Source organism: Tetrao urogallus (assembly GCF_951394365.1).
Source record: "Tetrao urogallus genome assembly, chromosome: 4".
Lineage (NCBI taxonomy): Eukaryota > Metazoa > Chordata > Aves > Galliformes > Phasianidae > Tetrao > Tetrao urogallus.
In genome coordinates this window covers 11,827,010-11,846,045 of record NC_136817.1, presented here as the reverse complement: position 1 = coordinate 11,846,045, position 19,036 = coordinate 11,827,010, and the positions used below count along the sequence as shown (strand labels likewise).

General features: G+C 40.8%; 1 protein-coding gene across 2 annotated transcripts in view; it reads left to right on the top strand.

Moving 5' to 3' along the window:
* Positions 1 to 19,036, top strand: part of SLC10A7 (solute carrier family 10 member 7) — a gene marked incomplete at both ends in the record, with an annotated part of 145,295 nt that overhangs the window by 83,643 nt on the left and 42,616 nt on the right. The window contains one exon of one of the 2 annotated variants that reach the window (XM_079534973.1): positions 13,499 to 13,534. The exons of the other annotated variant lie outside the window; for it this stretch is intronic. Coding sequence (XP_079391099.1) covers positions 13,499 to 13,534 — 36 coding nt within the window. The remainder of the gene's footprint in view (positions 1 to 13,498; positions 13,535 to 19,036) is intronic. 2 annotated transcript variants of the gene reach the window in all.

The window sequence follows — 19,036 nt, the reverse complement described above, 5'->3', positions numbered from 1 at the left end:
CTTTTTAGTAACAAGACCTTAATTTTCTACTGTGGGACTATGCAAGCCTTAGGATCTGTTAAGAGTTGCAACTCTCAGTAATTCACATATTCAAATTAACTTATTTGGAGTGGAGATAGGGGGGAATTACACATTCCATGAACTCTGTGGCAAGGAGCGTCTGCAAGATGAGGCACTTGATGAAAGCTGTTAATCGCAAGAGTAGGCAAAAGCGAATCTCTAGTTGCTTAAAAAGAAACAGGAAATGCTCAGTAAAAAATTGAAAGCCTTAAGGACGTGTGTTGTCCCTCCAGCTAATGAGGTTCTCTGAATGTGTGTGGCACGTTGTAAGGGATTTCACTCTTACAGGGAATGCATTCTACTTGCAGAAGGAGAATTATCCTGGATACAGAGAACTGAGGTCTTTGGAAGTTTAACTCCACAGGTGATCTAACTCCATAGCGTGAATTTCCAGCCTTGCAGTCATGCTTTGGGAAGAGTCTGGGCAAAGCCTGTGGCGAAGAGCAGAGAGCGACAATGTAGGCTGAGGACTCTTGCCCTTAGAAGGAGAAAGTAGAGCTCTTCGATAACTTCTTTCCATTGTTCCCTCATTTTACCTCTTCTAACACAATAAACACCTTCCAAGTTTGTACTGTCTTGCCATTTGAGCCCTTGGGAGCACAAATCAAAAAACCTTCTTTGTGGGGGCTGTGAAGGAAATACTTTGTCTTTATTTGGTTCAGCTCTCCCATGCCATCTCCGTTCCCTGCCTGTGCAGCCTCTGCTAGAGAGGATTGTTATGTTTCCAGAAACAATTTTTCCCCTCTGGAAGTACTGTTATGTTACGTTATCAAAGATCTTCATTTCAGGGCAGATGATTTAAATGCAAAACCATTGTTTTTGTTGGATGGGAAAAGCAGGCTCCTTTTAATGGCAAGTTTCAGCAGTGGAACCCATAGAGGAATTGGAAATACAATGCCCCTTACCCCCCACCCCCCCCGTTTCTATCTTCCTCTCCTGTTATTTTTCCTGTGTTTCAGTTCTTTGGGCTGCCTGTGCCTGAGTTCTTAGTTTTCTACATCTTACCTGTTCCCATACACTCAGTGTATGCAGATGTCACCATTCCCAGGTGAACAGTGATGTGCCACCTTTGGCTAAGGACACCCACAAAACCCTCGTTGCACATGTGTGGGCCTCTTGCTTGTTGCCTTGCTCAGCCTCGCACTGGTACTCAGTCTGGACTAGCGTGAGGTGGGCACTGGGCAGCCTGGAGCCTGCCTGTGTGGCGCTCCTCTGTGCTTGTAAGGGAGATGGCACCGGAAACACCCAATATGGACCTGGGGAGATGAATTTGCTCGGGTCCTGTCAAGGCGAGGTCACAGTAGACAGGGCTCTTTGAAAGTGATGGAGCTGTACATTCAACCGTTTTCCTGCGTGCTTCAAAGCAGTGTCGCTTTTTAAGGAAGCGAGATGAGAAATTTGGAGCGTTGGGTTGAGGGGCAGGCTGCTGTGAGCAACACCTCATCCAAATGGGTCATCTGTGACTTCTGAGGTAGCGTGTAATTGAACAAACAAATCCTTCGATTTTTGACTTGACTGGGAGATCCGTATCCGGTGAATAGATTCAAGAACTAGACATCTTTGGAGCAATTGGTTGAAAATAAAAATGTGAGATATCCTGAGGCCGTGTGGCACTAATAACAAGTGTGGATTTTGACTCGCCCTACTGCAGATGAGCAAAAAGCTGTTTTCTAGTTGCCAATGTGCATATTGAGCATTTAAAAATGCAGATTGTGTAGAGTGTCACCTCTCTGAGGATGTCCAAAACTCTGCACAAGGGATGCAAGAGAACAGAAGTTTCATGAGCCTTGGTTGAGAGGAGCTGAGCATGTGCAGAATTATACAAACCTGTCACTAGGAGAACAGAATTTTTTTTTTTACAGCTTGTATGGAATTGGTGAAATGGAAGATAATCCATCTAGTCATGCTGAGGCATGTTTAGATTTAAAACTGAGAAACAACCGCTATGAAATAGCTTGGTAACTGTTGAAACACAATGAAATTTTGTTTGGAACTAAATAGTCTTTGCTTGCACTCAGTTAACCTGAGCAACCATTTCTCTGTAGTTTGGGGCTTTTTATCCTTAGTGTGCTGTAGCGGTTTGTGATGTTCGAGGCAGTTATTTTATTATCTGCCAAAAAGGTACTTTATGTTCCTTTTTTCGTACTCAGTCACTGATAACATATTCAACCCTTGCATGTTCAGCAATTTATGCACAGCTCTGCTGAATACTATAATAGCCCATTCTATGCATTAAAAACAGTTGTCACAGTGTAACGCGGGTCAGTTGGTGGAGCAGTGCTTTACTGATGGCTGCTTTGCGGATCTTTGCTTGTTTTTAAGTAGTGCTTTTGTTTGCTGTTAGCTTTGGCATGACAGCATTATTTGAATTGAGTTGTCTTGGTGTTGGTTGGCACGTGAAAGCACGTGCTTATATACTTCCATTTCTTATACAAATCATTTAGCTCTAGGCTTCTTGAAAAAAAGCATCCTTGGTCTCTTCTTCTAGTGCAGACTAATGACTCACCTGCTATGGAAGTTACTATGGAAGTCAGTGTTTGAAAAGACAGTGCGGGTGTAGAAAGCAAGAAAGATTTGGGGTTGCTACTGGGTTTTGCTTTGTGCGTGTCCTAAAGACATTTGTTGTGTGCCATGCACCCGGCCCATGGCAGTGGTCGTGCAGTGTCCCATAACCATGTCTGCAAGACTATGCTTGCACTGTCTGTAGAAATGTATGTGGGAATATAAAAGAAATAGTAGATGAAGCAATCATATCCTTTTTAAGTTTGATCTAACTAATTCATTAAGATCTGCGTGTCTTCAGTAAGGCTGTTGCTCTTAGTGACTCTGTGGATATGTGTTTATGTGTATTAACTTCCTTCAGTAAGGATTTCATCTGAGGCTGAACTTGCCGGGTTCTTGGAAAATAAAGCCGCCCTCTATGCAAACCGTGCTATTTTACTTCTCTGCGGTACTATTTGTTACCTTAAAATAGGAAGAACCTCTCCTCCCTGTGCTCAAAATGAACATAGTTGTTGAATTCACAGGCCTGGGAGAATACTGGTTGCATTACAAGGAAATAATTTTCAGTTCTGTATGGTGCAGTAAACCAATTACAATGTAAAGGCTTAATCGCACCTCCCCTTTTGAAATAGCCCTTTTTCGCTGTCTCGTGTTTGCAAAAGAAGATGCAATTAAATGGCAAACCTGTGTTTTTGTTCCTTTTCAAAAATCCTTGACAAGCCCATGACACAGGCTACTGCTGTAGCTGTACATTTCTATTCATTATTGATGACTTGGGGCCAGGCAGGCAGCACAAGAACACAAGCGATACAGATTACCATATTGGGGGCTGGGTTTTTGTGTTTGTGTATACGTGTGCGCATGCACACGTGTTTGTGTTTTTCTTAGCTTTGGCTTAATGCTTTTGAAATGTTCTGTTCTGAAAGGGAATCGTATCCAGGAATAATAAGGGAAAAGAGATTGAATGAGCTTTGTTGTATATTTTAATAAAACAATTTGGGGTACTAAACAAAAAACAAGAATAGTACATGAGCGAGCTTGGTCATGCACTAATTGTTATTAGCTGAACTTTGCAGCAGACTTGGAAAGGACCCTGCAGGGTCCCATGCACATTTATCCCAAGGGAATTCGGAATGCGTTTCTCATCTTAGAATACAGCTAGTGCCTCTGCTGATGGGAAATTTTCCTGACAAAGCGAAAATGAGCTGTCTAATTTATCTGTATTTCCAGACAAACTGTACTGTTGTCTGGATTGTAGAGGAGGGCTGGTATCTTGCTTGTTTGCTACCACAGAACAAACCCACTCTATGGGTGAGCGAGTATTAATCCAGCACTTCATCTGTAGGTTTTTAAGAGGTTTTTCTGAATTTGAAGTTCCTAAAAGACCTTTACAATTCCAGTTGTGTTTTACTACTACTGATTAGTGAGTGAATGCTTATAGGCTTTTATTGGCGTGATGTTCCTGTGCGTTATATCAAGTTTTTCTTCTGTGTGTCATATAGAGGAGTTGTTCAGTGTTCTATACTTGCTCTTTTTGAGGTTCTTGGCTTTAAGAAAAATGAGGGAGATAGGAGTTGATTTCAACAAAGCATGTAAGTCAGCTATCGTAAAGTGTGCTCCAGTTCAAATATCGATGGTGTTCGTGCAGGCACTGTGCTATTTAAGCAGCTTTCAGTTCCAAGAGAGGCTACGGGAGAAAAGAAATAAAATCGGTTTGGATGAGTGCTTCTTTCTGTGGTACTTGTCAGCTTCTGTCACAGCTTACCTTGGAGGTTTCTGTAACTACCCCTGGTGCAGAACATACGGAAACTTGCTTTCTCTTGTTTTGGGAACAGGTGAAAAATCTTTGCAGTGGCGAAGGGGCACTTAACTATTCCAAAAAGTAACATCAACCAGAACAAGGCTTAGGTAGCGTGTTCCTTTGCTTTCTGTAGATCTGTTTTTTCTCTTGGTTGTTGCTTAATACTCCTCAATGTGTTTCAAAACATGGAATCGATTAGATGGCTAATTTGATAGTGTAACTTCTCTGTGAGGAGGAAGTTCTTTTCTCTGGAAGGTCCCACAGCACCATCTAGCGTGCCTTCCTTTATGTTGTGAAATGGTTTGGTGGAAGCGGGTTGGATGCTGTCTGGCGTGTTTTGCTATTAATATTGTCTTATTAACTAAAATTAAGATATGATGCTGTATAATCAAGATGCTATAATTGCAATATAGTTGTTTAATCAACAGATATCAAGATGTTGTAATCACAATATAATCGAGAGAATCAAGCAAGGTAGACAATGATCACAAAGAGAATAAGCGGAAGAGCTTACCCTTCGGCTGAGCTCACCAGAAGACACCAAGAGAGGGGATCTCCAGAAGAGATCCTTCCCCTCTGGTAGCCAGCTCTTAAATAGGTCTAGGAGGGGTGGAGCCTGGCTCCACCCCTTCCGGCAGCACAGGTGAATTGCCTTCACCTGTGCTCCTCTGGCTGACTCATGGCTCGCCTCAGGTGATTAATCAGAGGTTCAGGCCGTGACTCAGCAGTTCCCATACAGATGCTTAATCTAGGTAGATCCAAATACAGGAGAAATCTGGGTCGTCTGTCATCTTCTTTCAGAAAACGTACCTTAACATTAAATGGAAAAATAGCTTTCATTACAAATGTGTGTGTTAGTGCGTTTGTTTTCTATGCACAAAGCAAAAGAGAAATTGTGACATGATCTCAACATGGCACTAGCGTACACTGCACGTAGTGCAGAAGAAATCTTAAGTTTCTTCTGTCTTCATTTTGCATGCTTATACATCCAGGCACCCGAATTCTCCGGACTGTGTTGCCTTCTTCCTCAGTCCCGCTGCGACTGTGCTAGGGGAGCTGAGAACCTTCTTGCATAGGAGAGAGAGCAGAGCAGTGTCAAAATGATTTTTGCAAAGGCAAGGAGGTAGGTCAGAAAATGCACAGGTGTGGCTGGCTGAGAAGAGCCCCTTTTTGTTCTCTCATCAGTCCTCTAGGGAAGGCCTACTTTGTGAAAACATGAATTCAGTTCCCATGCTAATGTATAGGATTAGTGGTCTTCACTAAGGGTGACACTGGGTAAGAAATGTGTGAGTAGGAACAGATAGCAGCTATTGAGATGGAATTAGGGAAAAGTATTGTCCCTGTGAGGAAAGATTCTTGGTGGGTGGGATGTAAAAGGAGAGGGAGGAAGTGTTGAGGCCAAGGTTGATGGTTAGCTAGAGTGAGTGAAGAGGCAATGGGAAGCAGCTGGAGCTGCAGGCTTGGCAGTGTCACTGAATGTATTGAAGATGTCAGCGGGACCCCTGCCTTGATGCCTCCTGCAGGAGAGCACCAGCAGGGAGCTTGAGGGAAGGTGCTAGCTGTTTGAGCAGGCAACTGGCTCTCTCCTCCGTGGCCCTCCACGACCTCCCTTGGTCACGTGCAGTAGCAGGGGGAATGCTACAGCTGAAGGCAAGTGCAGGCAGGAGCAGTTTTCCCAGCTACAGATGCAGCTTGCTAGACAGCTCCTGCCTAACTCAGTTCTATTCTGTTACTGTTGCAGCGTTGCTGTTCTAGCGTAGGCTGTGAGACATCATGGTATTTTATGGAAGCACTCAGTTCCAACCCGGGTTCGAATGTCTTTGTATTTTGTGCATCATTCTGGATTCTATTCCAGTAATGCTTTCAAAGCCCAAGGAAGTTTTTATATTTACTTTAGAAGGTCTTTACTGAATTACTGCTGGCTAAGAGGAAAACTTCTCACGTGTTGAAGATGCCCTCTGCTGGGAAGCCAGGCTAACTATAACTGTGTGGAGTTTTACCTTTGTGAAATATTCATCATACTTTGTGCTTAACTCTTAACCCTGTACTGGAACCCGTCCCTTCGAACTTACTGGAGAAAAAAGGAAAACTTTTCCTTTTGATTTTATTCATTAAACTTAATTTGTGGCAGCTGTAGTGATGCTATGCTGGTATTTGGGATCACTGTTTCTTTCCAGGTTTTATTGCTCTGGAAGTACTGAGCCCTTGCTGCTTTAATGCCTTTTGACTCCGTTTAGATTTTCTACTTGCGTAAAATGCGTGAAGGGAATATTTGCAATTAGTAATTGCATTAATTGTGGAAGTGCTTTTATATTCTGCGTTGGCTGTTGCTGGTGTGCTTTTCAGTACTATCACAACAGAACAGTGATGGTGCAACGTTGGAAACAATTCACAAAGCGCCATGCATAATCTCATACATGGTACGAAATGTGGTTTATTTTGTCGCCTCAATAAAAGAAAAGCCATTTGACACAGCATTTGTAATGTTACGGTTTTGTTCTTAAAGTCCATAATTTGCTAATTGAATGAGCTGCAGCTGTTGTTGAGGTACATATTTGTAATGGTACATATTTGTAATTATACTTGGATTAGGGTTGTGCGAAACTATTTTTAATTCTGACTTAAAATCCACTGCCTTAGTGCTACAGTGTGTGGAATTAACAAAATGTGTGAATTTGACTTGATGCTTTTTTTTTTATGCTTCATGCTTTGTTTCAATATACTTCTTTATTTTCGTATTATTCATTGTGAGGACAATGAGTGTATCTGTGTCCTAAAAAACATCAATTCATAAAGCCTTTGTTCTTCCCACCCTGCATTCAGATCAATCATTTCTTATAAAACAGTACAATAAAGAACTAAATTAAAAAATTCACTCCAAAGTCCTGTTATTTTATAAGCCTTCTCAGATCCAATATCCTCGGAGTAGCTGACAAAGGAAGGGATGTGCAGTAGGGGACTTCTAAAAGACTGCTTTCTGCAACTTAACTTAGATAATAATAAGGTTGGAGAATGTAAGACAACTGATTATTTGGCATCAGAAGCCTCTGTGATGCCCCTTGGGGGATGAGCGCGAGAACATTGGAGGGCAGTGACTGAAATGGTAAGCACAGCAGATAATGCGGTTCTAACTTGAGCTCTGAAATGGCAAGAGATAAAAACTAGTAAGTATGTCATTTATGTGGACGTTTAGTTTGAAAAGGGGGGAAGTATGTGTTAGCATGGAAATTAAGAGACCTAGCTCAACGTCTAATTCAACAAAAATTTGTCATCTTCAATATTGTCTTAAAGTAGAAACAAACGAGCAGCGTAGTTTTTTTTTATGGCCGTGCTTAGATAAATATTAAAAGCTGTTTAAAGAACCCAGAAAAAGACTATCTTGTGTAGGCTCTTGCAGTTACTTGATTTGTGTAATAATGCGCTGAAATATTTTCCAATTTACTTCAGTAACAGGATTGAAATCATATTAAAATGGTTTAATACTCAGAAATTGATGTGCACAATACACGGTTGCCTGCGCAGCATCTTGCTGTTGCAGCTCCATTCAGCACAAAATGGTTGTTTCGCGAGGACTTGTACAGGCCATCCCGACCTGACTTCTAGCTGCTGCTATTGTTGCTCTTCTGATTTGCAACCAAGGAATTATATTCAGCAGGAAGTTTTTGAACTTATTCTGTGATGTTTGTCTAGAGGCTGTGTGTCATTGCATCTAAGTGGGAGTTTGGTAAGGGCAAATTCTTCCTGAAACTTTTCGCTGCTTATCCAGGTATGTGAAAGCCCTGTTCCAGCAGTAGGAGTCAGCATTTATATAAGGTTTGAAACTGTGATGAGTGCAGAATAGATCAGCTACGTTTTAAATCAGTAGAGTGCAGAGGGTCACAACATAATATCCTGTCCAATGAGCAGTGTCTTAAGTGGACTTGGGCTCACAATGTGGGACTGTGGAGCTATGCCTTCTGTAAGCGGTGAGGGTAAGGGAAGGCATGCGCTGCTTCGTTCGGATCGATGGAATTGGCTTGGAGTGCCATTTTCAAGCATAGAACCGAGAGAGCAAATGGGACAACAAGAAACAGGAATAACGGAAATGATATTTCAGGGTAAAGCCTGTATCTCATTCTGTGAACAGCAAAGCTACAAAGATTGTCTACTGTTGGGCAGCAGGTAGGCGGGTCCCCATCTTTCTTTTCCAGAAATTGCCGCTGACTTGGGGTGGGAGTGGAACAAACAAGAAACTGTTGTACGCTGATGTAGGTAGTTTCAGTTGTCATTTATTCCTGTTCTATGAAGAAATTTTCAGAGTTCATAGCCAGTTGGCTCGTGTTACTTAATCAGTAGTAATCCAAGTGCTGTGCAGACGGTTTTTACTAGCGTTTATTCAGCTTATAACTTGATGCTGCTTACACTTCTGCTCCTTTTGTGCCCGGCTCTGAGGTGCCTTTTAGGATATGGAACTTGATTTCTGAAAATAGACATTTCTGTGCTTTCTAGTTGTATTTCTTAAGACGAGTCAGAGGCTGCCTTGGTTAGAAGTTGCTTTTCTGTTTGTTTTCTGACTTCCTAATTGCCACATGTGTCACACTGCTGACCTGGGAGAATGAAGAAAAATTGCACGGAAGCGTGTGAGTAAAGGAGAGGAAGGAAAGTTGGCGTATATTTTATGCCTCATTACAGTAATCCTTGCTCATCTTCTGCCATGTGTCCCTTTGGACCTATGCCCACCTTGGTCTTATTATTTGCATAATTTCTTTTTCAATGATTTGCCATCATAGATACCAATCCATCATGTTATTTCCTTTTGCTTTCCCATTTGGCAGCCAATTACGTCTATCGATTCTACATATTCCCTGGGAGAAAGAGAGCACTTCTTAGTATCTATTCTGTAGCAGTTCTGTAGTGAATGAAACCTCTAAGCAACTTCTTAGCATGTTTTATCTATATAGGGCAAATAGTGATTAAACGCATTTCTGGGTCCGTCTTTTCTGTTAAAGGACACGTGCACGCACACAGACGTGTGTATTTAAAGTCTCTTAAGAGAGTTCTACATCAAGACATGTTTCATGATACGTGCTATAAAGTGTATTTACAGGTATCTACTATGGCTGTTCCGACTCCTATTTTGTATCAGTGTCTCTGGTCAGGTTGAGTTTTTTGTTTTTTTTTTCTCTTCCACTGAAGTCGTTGAAATATATTCAGTCAGTCTTTCACATCAGAGGTGTAAATGGATTTCTTGAAAGTTTTCTGCTGATAGCAAACAGCAGTCACTTTACAACTTCGACTCCGTTGTGGGCAGCAGTCAGAAAACTTAACACTCCACCCAAACTCTGAAGATGCTAAAACTGTGCAATGACCTTTCATTCTCAAGGGCAGATGCTCAGCTTCTGCTGGAAGTGCTAATCTCCAATCTGTTTATATGCTATCTGACAGCACTTGCCTGGAAATCAAATCAGGGAAAGTAGTAGTCCAGTTTAGATACCTTTTCTCTCTGATGGTGTTAACAGTCAAAATATTTTAAAAGCCCTAGATTTATTTTCCCTTTTTCAGTTTCCTTTTTGCCTCTTTTTTTGTTTTCCTTTTTTTCCTTCACAGGTAATTGCAGCACACGCTGCAGAACACATTGTCCTTGTTTGCTCCCATGAGCAGAAAGGGATCAGATAACCGTGATCCTCTGTTCCTTCATAGGGAATTACTGTTTGTTTTTGCCCTAGAAATGAAAGTAGTCATCATTAACTTGTGGTGGTTGGCTTTAAGGTGAATTTACTCTGTATGTACACGGGCACTTCTGATGGAAAGGCAGTGAGTTGGAGTGAGGCATTGTGCGCAGGGTAAGGTAATATCTTCTGTTAGATATGCCTTAGTCATGTAAACCCTCCTTCAAATCCGGAATAGAAACCTGAAGAGGCTGGCTTTTGCACATAGAAGTGCATCAAATGTTTTCATAGCCCACCTTGAGGAGCTCTATGTACACAAAGTTAGTCTGTTCTCTTCTATCTCCTGGTCAGTCTGAAAGCCCTTGCTTCGCTAACGAGTCTTGCGCCCAGAAGCCATCACAGTCAATGCAGTGCTGCTGAGTGGAAAAAATCCTTGGTGTTAATGTAGTCCTTGCTTTTTCCAACTAGCACTCCATATCAAAATGAAACATCAACGTAAAATTAATTTGATTCAACAACAGCATCTATTTTTAAATAAGAATGTGTCTCCTCTACCATGCAATTGTTCATCTTTTTTGTTCAGAGAATTGCCTGTGTGTTGCAAATGGACAAGTTCAAATCATACACCCTTTCTGTGATGAGACAACAGGAAACTTGCTTCTGCTTGTTCAGATATCCAGGTTTCATTAGCAAAAAGTTGCAAAACATTGCAAGAACTGACTTTTTGAAGGCTGAATTCTCAACAAGTGCAGTAAATATGTATAGGTATTCTCTTCGTCTCCACTTACAGAGTTATGAGGAAGCATTGCTCTCTCAGAGGTAACGTTTTGTTTATGACATTGCAAACTTTGAACTTGCAGTGGTTGTTGTGCATTGTGCAAATATCTCAAACCTCACAGAGCAAATAGATACCAAGTCACAGATCCCATCTAAAGGAGAAAGGATGCTGTCTTTGTCAGTCAGATGGATAAAGTGGAGCTTTAAAACAAAAAACAAAAAGCTTGTTTTGCTTTTACCTCTGCATTTTTCTGCGATGTGCTGAGGCACGAAGCATGCAGTGGCTGATTGTGCTGCATCAGTGAGGTTCCATCAGATTTAGAAAAGACAGACCTTGGGTCCCTGAAGCGTGTTCAGAGAAAGGCAACGAGACTGGTGAGGGGTCTGCGACACAAGCCTTATGAGAAGTGACTGAGGGAGCTGGGATTATTTAGTCTGGAGAAGAGGAGGCTCAGGGGAGACCTTATTGCTCTTTTCAGCTGCCTGAAGGAAGCTTTGGGTGAAGTGGTTATCTTCTCCAGTGTAACTCGTGAGAATACTGGAGGGAATGGCCTCAATTTGCATCAGGGAAGATAATGGTTGGAAGTTAACAAGAACTTTTTCTCTGAAAGAGTGGTCAGGTGCTGGAATGGGCTGCCCGGAAAGTCACTGTCCCCGGAGGTGTTCAAAAAATGTTTACATGTTGTACTGAGGGACATGGTTTAGTGGGAAATACTGGTGATAGGTGGATGGTTGGACTGGATGATCTTGGAAGTCTTTTCCAACCTTGGTGATTCTATGTTGTATGATTTTTGCTTCTCTTCACACATGCCCAGAAGTGTCTGAACTTGGAAACCTGTTGTTATGGTGTTCCGCTATCCCAAAATTTCAGGGTGCTTAGGAACTACTCAAGCACTTGGTACTTTTTGAGCTGTGCAATATAATTGCCCGTGGGGAAAAGGGGAAGAAAAGGGAGGTCTGGCTCTGGTATACTGAGCAGTTTTTCATAGTAACTGCTCGTTCTATGGAGTGACTGCCACATCCACTTCATACAAATTTTGCTATCCTTTCTTTCATCTTAGTGTTGTAGATGATGCTGTGCACAAATTCAACTCTTACTGCCTCCACCCTTATCTCAATATTTTTCCCCGTTTTCGGGTAATGTGCTTGAACACCTATGTTTATTTATAACTGTATCTGTATCTTAGCGTAGGTCTCCCTGTAGGCAGTAAGTGACTCCCTAAAGCAATTCTTACTGCTGCTTGTCTTTCTTGATCTACCTTGTCTTTTGTGATCCATCTCAGCTGTGACATTTGCGAAAAGGTAAATGATTATGGATCGCTGGACTGTGGGGCAGCCAGATGTGGCATATAGTATTTATTTCAAAATACACTCTAAAATTCTGCTGTGCTTTCAAGTTGCACAGCTTACCTGTTGCCTGCTCTATCCTTGTGGTGTGTATTTCCTGTGTGGTTTTTTTTTTTTTTTTTTTGGAGCAGTGTCTTGACAAGGCCTCGGAAAACAAATAGAACACTAATTGTGTGCGGTTTTCCTTTACATTAGCTTCCAAAATATTTAAGTAGAGGGGTGTTACGGATGAAAAAGTGCCTTTTTGTTTGATTGTTGTTAATATGGGGCAAGAAAAAGAAAACAACAAAACAGAAAATAAGCATCCCTGTAGATGTGTGTATGAAAGTTCTGGACTTGAAACTGTCAAGTTTGTGGATAGCTGAAGGAATTATTCTTGAGAAATGTTAGGATGAAGAACACTCTTGTCTTAGAGAAGTTCTGAGCAACCTCTGCGAATTAGCATGCATTAAATGATAAAATAATTTTATTGAGCAATAATAAAATATTGAAGTGAGATGGAAGGATGATGGGGAATTGCTTTTTGCAGCCATGAAACTGAAGCATGTCATGTTAACTCCCAACCCAAACAACTCACTTTAAGAATTGGTCTCATGAAACTTAAAACCCTCTGTTTTGTCCAATCATCAGCTTTAAACTTGTTCCTTGTCAGTGAAGACAAAAAATCCTTTTGCTTGCATCTGCCAGGGGGCTGTGGAAAGCTGAGGTGGTCCTGTGTGATTAAATTAGATGAAAGACTTGTCTTCTACCAGTGAGACATGAAGTCTAATCAAGTGAAGTGAGTTTTGAGATCTCAGCTCATTTCCGTGGGGAATATCAGCTTACATTATGCAGTCACGACACCAAACTCATCACGGTTGATTTGTGGCTTCTGCTCAGATGAAGACCTGCGATTGGGTAGCATGGGAATCGATCACAAGGACGGGTGGCTAACTGGAGTCAAGACGCACTTGATCAGTCAATTGATGGAGTCAAGATGCAGTACAGTGAGGGGAGGGCTTTATAATGTTTTTGAAGGTAACTTTATTTGTACAGAACGGTATTTGTTATGAAGATATGAAGTTATAGAGATAATTGTATTTTTTCTTTATCTATCAGGCTTCCTGGATTGGAGGGGCTTAGGTCCAAAATGGGGAAGGCTAGAGATAAATAAATAAATTAAAATTAATAACTTTGTAATGAGCGTGGTTCCCAAAATGGTTGATGTACAGTTGCTAAAAAAAAGTTCTCTGAAGGGTGAAGTTAAATTCATTGTCACGTAATTTTTATGATGCTGAATGACAATTGTGCGTTTCCATGTATCAAAGTACGACGTGTATTCTGCTTCCCTGGCTAATAAACAAATCTATTCTTTTTCTTCCAGGGCATTGTTATAACTCCACTTCTGCTTCTGCTTTTTGTAAGTATTGTGATCTTAAGATGTTATTTTAATGGCTAATCCATATACTTAAGGTAAAAACTTGAGTGATATGTAACAGTGCTTAAATAACTGGAGATTTTTCTGGTTGATGTTTGAAATGAACTGGCTTCCATTAGGACTGTAGAAGTGTGTCACAATGAATGCAAGTCCTCGTTGCACTTCATTCTGGAAGGAACAAAACCTGTTGTTGCAAAATCACAAAATCATACACTTCTGGTCAAGCTGAGTCTTGAGTAAAAGCTGCCTGCATAAGGTGGTCATCCAGCTAGGAAATCGCTTGGAGAGCTTTCACGTGCAGAAGCTGGAAAACCTTGTAATGGTACAGAGTGGATGACAGGCCCATTGCAGAGAGCGCTGTCGAGGTGAAGCTGCGCTCTTGGGTGACTGTGCTCATGGGCATTTTTGTGGTAAATGTAAATGATGTCAAAATCAGAAAGATAAATGACCGGAGTCTCTGTACATTGATAAGGCGATGCCACTTGATTCTTGTTAGTTTAAGGCCTTCTCAGTTGTTAGTTGTCTTCAGTCAGGGCTTTGGTTCTTCACAGTGTGTGGCTGAAGAAAAGGGTGAAGGTGAAGTTGTATCTTCAGAATGATAAAGAGATTAGTAAGCACAGAACAGAGGAACTTTAACAGGCAGATGAGGGTTCTTTGGTGACACCCATATCCCTAAGTCCTGGAGCTTGGGGAGAACTTGCTATTTTGGTGCTGGTTTTGGCTTTGTGAAGAGCAGGGAAACAGCCTGCAGCAATTCCAGGATTTCAGGAGTAGAACTTGTCTTTTCGGTTTATCTTACTAATGACACAATGTGTAACCGAGCACTCTTGAAAGAGGACTAAGTGTGGACTTAGTCTGAACCAATTTGTTAACAGCATATTGTTTTTTAGTAGGGATGCTTAAGCTGCTGATGTATCATGTGCATATGTGATAGTGTGTAATACTGGACTGGAATAAATAGTGTGTGAGTGCTTATAACAACATCAGCTACTGTTTCAGTAAAGCTGCACAGGAAGATTGCTGTTGTACAGTAGTTAAATTTACTGTAGTAAATTGTCATTTAACTGGCATAGCTATGGTTATACGAGGACAGCTTTGTCTGTATTATGTATATCAATGTGCTGTGTATCAATATTATACGCTAGCAGAGCTTTCCTCACACGTACAACCATATACTTACTTTACATTGAGAAATATAATTGTTCCAAGAAAAATGGCTGCTTTGTTCTTGCTCCAAGTAAATTGATTTCAGACTAACTACCTCTCATATTTTCCTCTCTTCTTCCCTCCTGAATGGAATGTGTAATTGCTAGGCAAGCACAGTCGTGGAAACCCATGACTTAGTTTCTAAGTGAATGAAATTTCCGCTTTTTTTTTTTTTTTTCTTCAGCTTTCTCCCTGGTGTACCCCCCTGAGTTATGGTACTCCATGTAGCCTAACCTTGGGCTATATTTCTTGTGGAAAAGGAAATGTTAATGAGTGATCTGCCTGACTTTTCAAGCAAGATACAATCTTTTTTTCTGTGACTTTATGGACAGATAGCAAAACATTCTGTCCCATAAATTGCAAGTGTCACTGATACTTCTCAGTAGAGGTAGTAAAAATCTGAGTGTGTGCAAGAACCAGAAGGCAAAGCATATGCTTCTGTTCTTCCCACTAGCCCTGTGGATGACTGTATAAGAAGTTTGTAAAATGCACATTAATTTTTCTGCTGTTTGTAACAGAACTTGGATCTGTTCTTTTTGGGGAAGGTAAAATGCACGAACTACTTTTTTGTCAGAGTAGTGAACTAGTCTGGGGATGGGAGAGCTGCAAAAGCTGCACCCTTTTTGTCAGAATGCCCAAAACTTAAGGACTCTTTTTAGAGTGTGTAAACACTTAAAACTCCTTGATACCTTTGCTGAGGAATTGACCCGTGAAGAGCAGCCATCCAGGTCACACTGTGTGCGTACCTTGCTGAGATGAGGTTCTCTGTGAGTGTTCAGTCATCCAGCAGCAGGTGCCAGGGCCGGCATGCGCATGCCCCGCTATACTCTTCCTGTAACTTGGCACCCTGTGGTTTGGACTGTCAAACCTTTAGCTGTTGTGAACTGCGCTCCAGTTTTCCTTTGAATTTCCTTGGTACATGTGATCTTAATGTGTAGTGGCATCACGCACATAGTTTGTATGTTTCTAGCCTGTCATTTCACATGCAGTCAGAAACAACTAAGTTTTAGTGCTTAGTTAATACAGAGTGGAGTTTTCAAATTTGAGAATAGAACTCCCGTTTAGCTCCAAGGTAGCTGAATTGGGCTTCTGGTGAATAACACTGAGGGTTCTTTGAACTCAGTGCCTTCAGTGAGTGATGATTCATGAATTTGGTGCTGTTTGGCACAAATTCTTCCGTGGAGTCATACTATGATAATCTGAATGCTGTAATTGAATTAGTGGTCCTATTTCTAAGGCTCCCCATATGTAGTGCCTCAAATGTGCTCAGTGTTGCCAGAAATAAAATAAGTTGTTGTCCCTTAGTTTGTTATTATTTATATAGCTTAAGCTCTGGTCATGATTATGGTTTAAATTTTGCCTTGTGCATCAGAGAATATATTGATCTGCACCGCCGTTTGAGTTCCTAATTGCCTGGTAATGAAAATATAAGTTGTCCAAATAGCATTGATAAAGGTGTGAGACTTACCATAAATAATGCATTAAATGCAAATAATTTATCTGAAATGAATTGTGTCAAACGTAAGATTGTCAGTTACGTTACTGACAAGTGTTCTATCTGCTATGAACTTTGGTTAGAAAGCTTACTCAAACAAAGCGTTCTAAGAGATGATGATAGATTTAATGAAACCTTAAATGTTGTGCATCCAATTATCAGACAATTATCCTTTTGAGAACGCTTAGCTGGACTTGAAAGAATCATGGCGTTCTCCATGGGTGCCTCTGAATCACATTTCGCCTAATAAGCTGTTGAATCTCAACATGGAGATGCATTAATCTGCAATATCATCATCTTCACATTAACTCTTATTACTAACAATTAATATATTATGTTCTCAGTAGTGGTGTTATGAATGGACAGCGTCCCACAAATGATATTTAATTGGATAAGGTTCCTAGATACGGTGAGAAGTGCTGAAACCAACTACTGTAAGGTACATCAGTTTCAAGTTTACATAGGTTTACGCTGTTCACTTTTCTTTGCAATGTTCTGCAGTGTTTCGTTAATGATGGTTAGGAGTCTGCGTAACAAAGCACTGAGGGAAGGTTGCTTCCTCTTGTCAGCTCAGATCTTCAGCTGAAACCAGAGGTAACAGAATTGAATGTTCTGGAGACAGACGGACAGACAGCAAGCACCCCTGAAAAAGTAGAATGGTAATGCAGGAGAAATTTTGCTTTTGGAAATAAATCAATAAATGATGCTTGTGATTTGATGAAGGAATTCCTGAGGAATCCCGAGTAATCATTTGGACATGAACAGGAATGTCCATCTTCAGTTAGTATATGACGTGTTCTGTCTTTTTCTTTTGTGAGTGTAATAACATTCCCCCTTTTCATATAATCTCAAGAGAAAATGTTTACTCATTGACTTGGAACCTTAATGGGACTGTGGCTTAAACAGCCACCTGTCGTGACACATCTCTATGTGAATTTTGAGAGCAGTGTTTGTTCTAGGAGGTGAAAAACTAAGCAGAGCGTGGCAGCAAGTTGAGCTAAGAGAACCTCACCTGAATCTTACACTCCAGCTTTCACTGCTCAACCCTGCATTTCTTCACTCAGACTTACTGACTTAACCCTACGTGAATACAGGTTAAAGACATTGCAATCCATGCTGAAGCTTGATTGAGACAGACTGACTCCTATCCACCTGCAAGCATTTATGACTTGAATGCATAAGTATACTGTATTTGGGCACATTTGCATTACTAAAAAACAGTTAAATGAGAGATGTCGTCATGCTGTGGAGGTAATACTGCTGTGATCTCTCTGATAACCTCAAGCTATCAAAACCTCGTTGTAATGTATAATTTTAATAATAGAATTTTAGAAGCACTGCACTCTGCAGCAGTTTTAGCGATCATCACACCCATGCATGTCCTTAGATGGTAACTTTAGACATGAAGAGAAGGAATAGATATGAAAGCACGTTTATTTTCATTCAGAGGTTCCATGTTTTTGATTTATGCAGGTGGAGGGCAGCCCTAATTCCTCACAAAGGTCTGTGTTTATTGGATTTGCCCTGGAATCAGAGTGAACATAGATACTGTAGTGGATGTAGTGATATTTCTCTTCCGAGCATCGGTCCAGTTCTTTCCAGTTGCTCTGAAACGGGGTTCTCCTCTCTGTCCTGAGACGTGGTTGAGCACATGGACTTGCAACTCTACCAAGTGTTATGACTTCACTGATTGTATTTGCTGTCAAAGTATGTAAAAGAACATCTGCGCTTGTGTTGGAGCCAAATGTGATGCTGCGCATTTTGTGGCATGGTATTTCAGCTCTGCTGATGTCTTAATGTCACTGTTGCTATTGAGATTTGGTGCCTTGACAGAAGTGATTTCTTCAGCTTCTGGAAACACGGTCAGATATCTATCAAAGTAACCAAAGTCAGGTGTGTGAATCTGTGAATTGTTATTGAAAGCCATGAAAGAAAATACAACAGATAAGTACGTGTTATGGATGTTTATGCATCTTACGCACTTCAGAAGTGTGCCTGCAAACCAGTTAGCATGGAATGTTAAAAAGCCAATGCAAAATTCATGCATGTTTTCAAAAATACATTTGGCAAAAACCTCCATGTAACTGTCATACTCTGCTCCCATGTCTGCTATTTCACCAAAGGGGGTTGCTGTGACATCTGTGTCAAGATGCAGTCTTCCTGAGGCTTTATCATCTTGCTTCGTTACTGGATTTATTCAGCGATGTTTTGTTTTCTGGTAATTTCTTAAGTTTCTGGATTTCATATTAGTTATTTTTATGATGCATTGCAGTGGTGAAGCTGTAAGTACTAGAAATTCAGGAGCGAGTAGTCAGTGAAGAAAATCCTGAGCAAGTATTGGATAAAAAACAAAATGAGTGCTGAATAATGACATCAGTGAAACTCGATGTTGATTGAAATATGGCAGTTTCTCAAGTGTTCTCCTGTGTTCACCATCCTTGAATTATAAGATAGTCTTGAAAGTTGTTGGTGATTCTTAAGTTTTCACCAAATGCTACGGTATTTCCGGTCAATCTTTTTATTAAAAGTAGCTGTCATTTCTTTACAAAAAAAAAAAAAAAAAAAAAAAAAAAGAAAAGCCAACCCAGGAATTCTACACATTACTCTGTTTTCTCTCTCACACACTTTGTAAATGAGAATAGATGCCAGTCAAACGCATTGTTAACTATGCAAATATTTAATAGCTGGAAAGCGTTGGAAGTTGATAAGGAGATTGTGGGTAATGGATTTCACTGGTATGTGACAAAAGGCTGATTACAGCTGTGGGGGAGAAGCAGCACAGT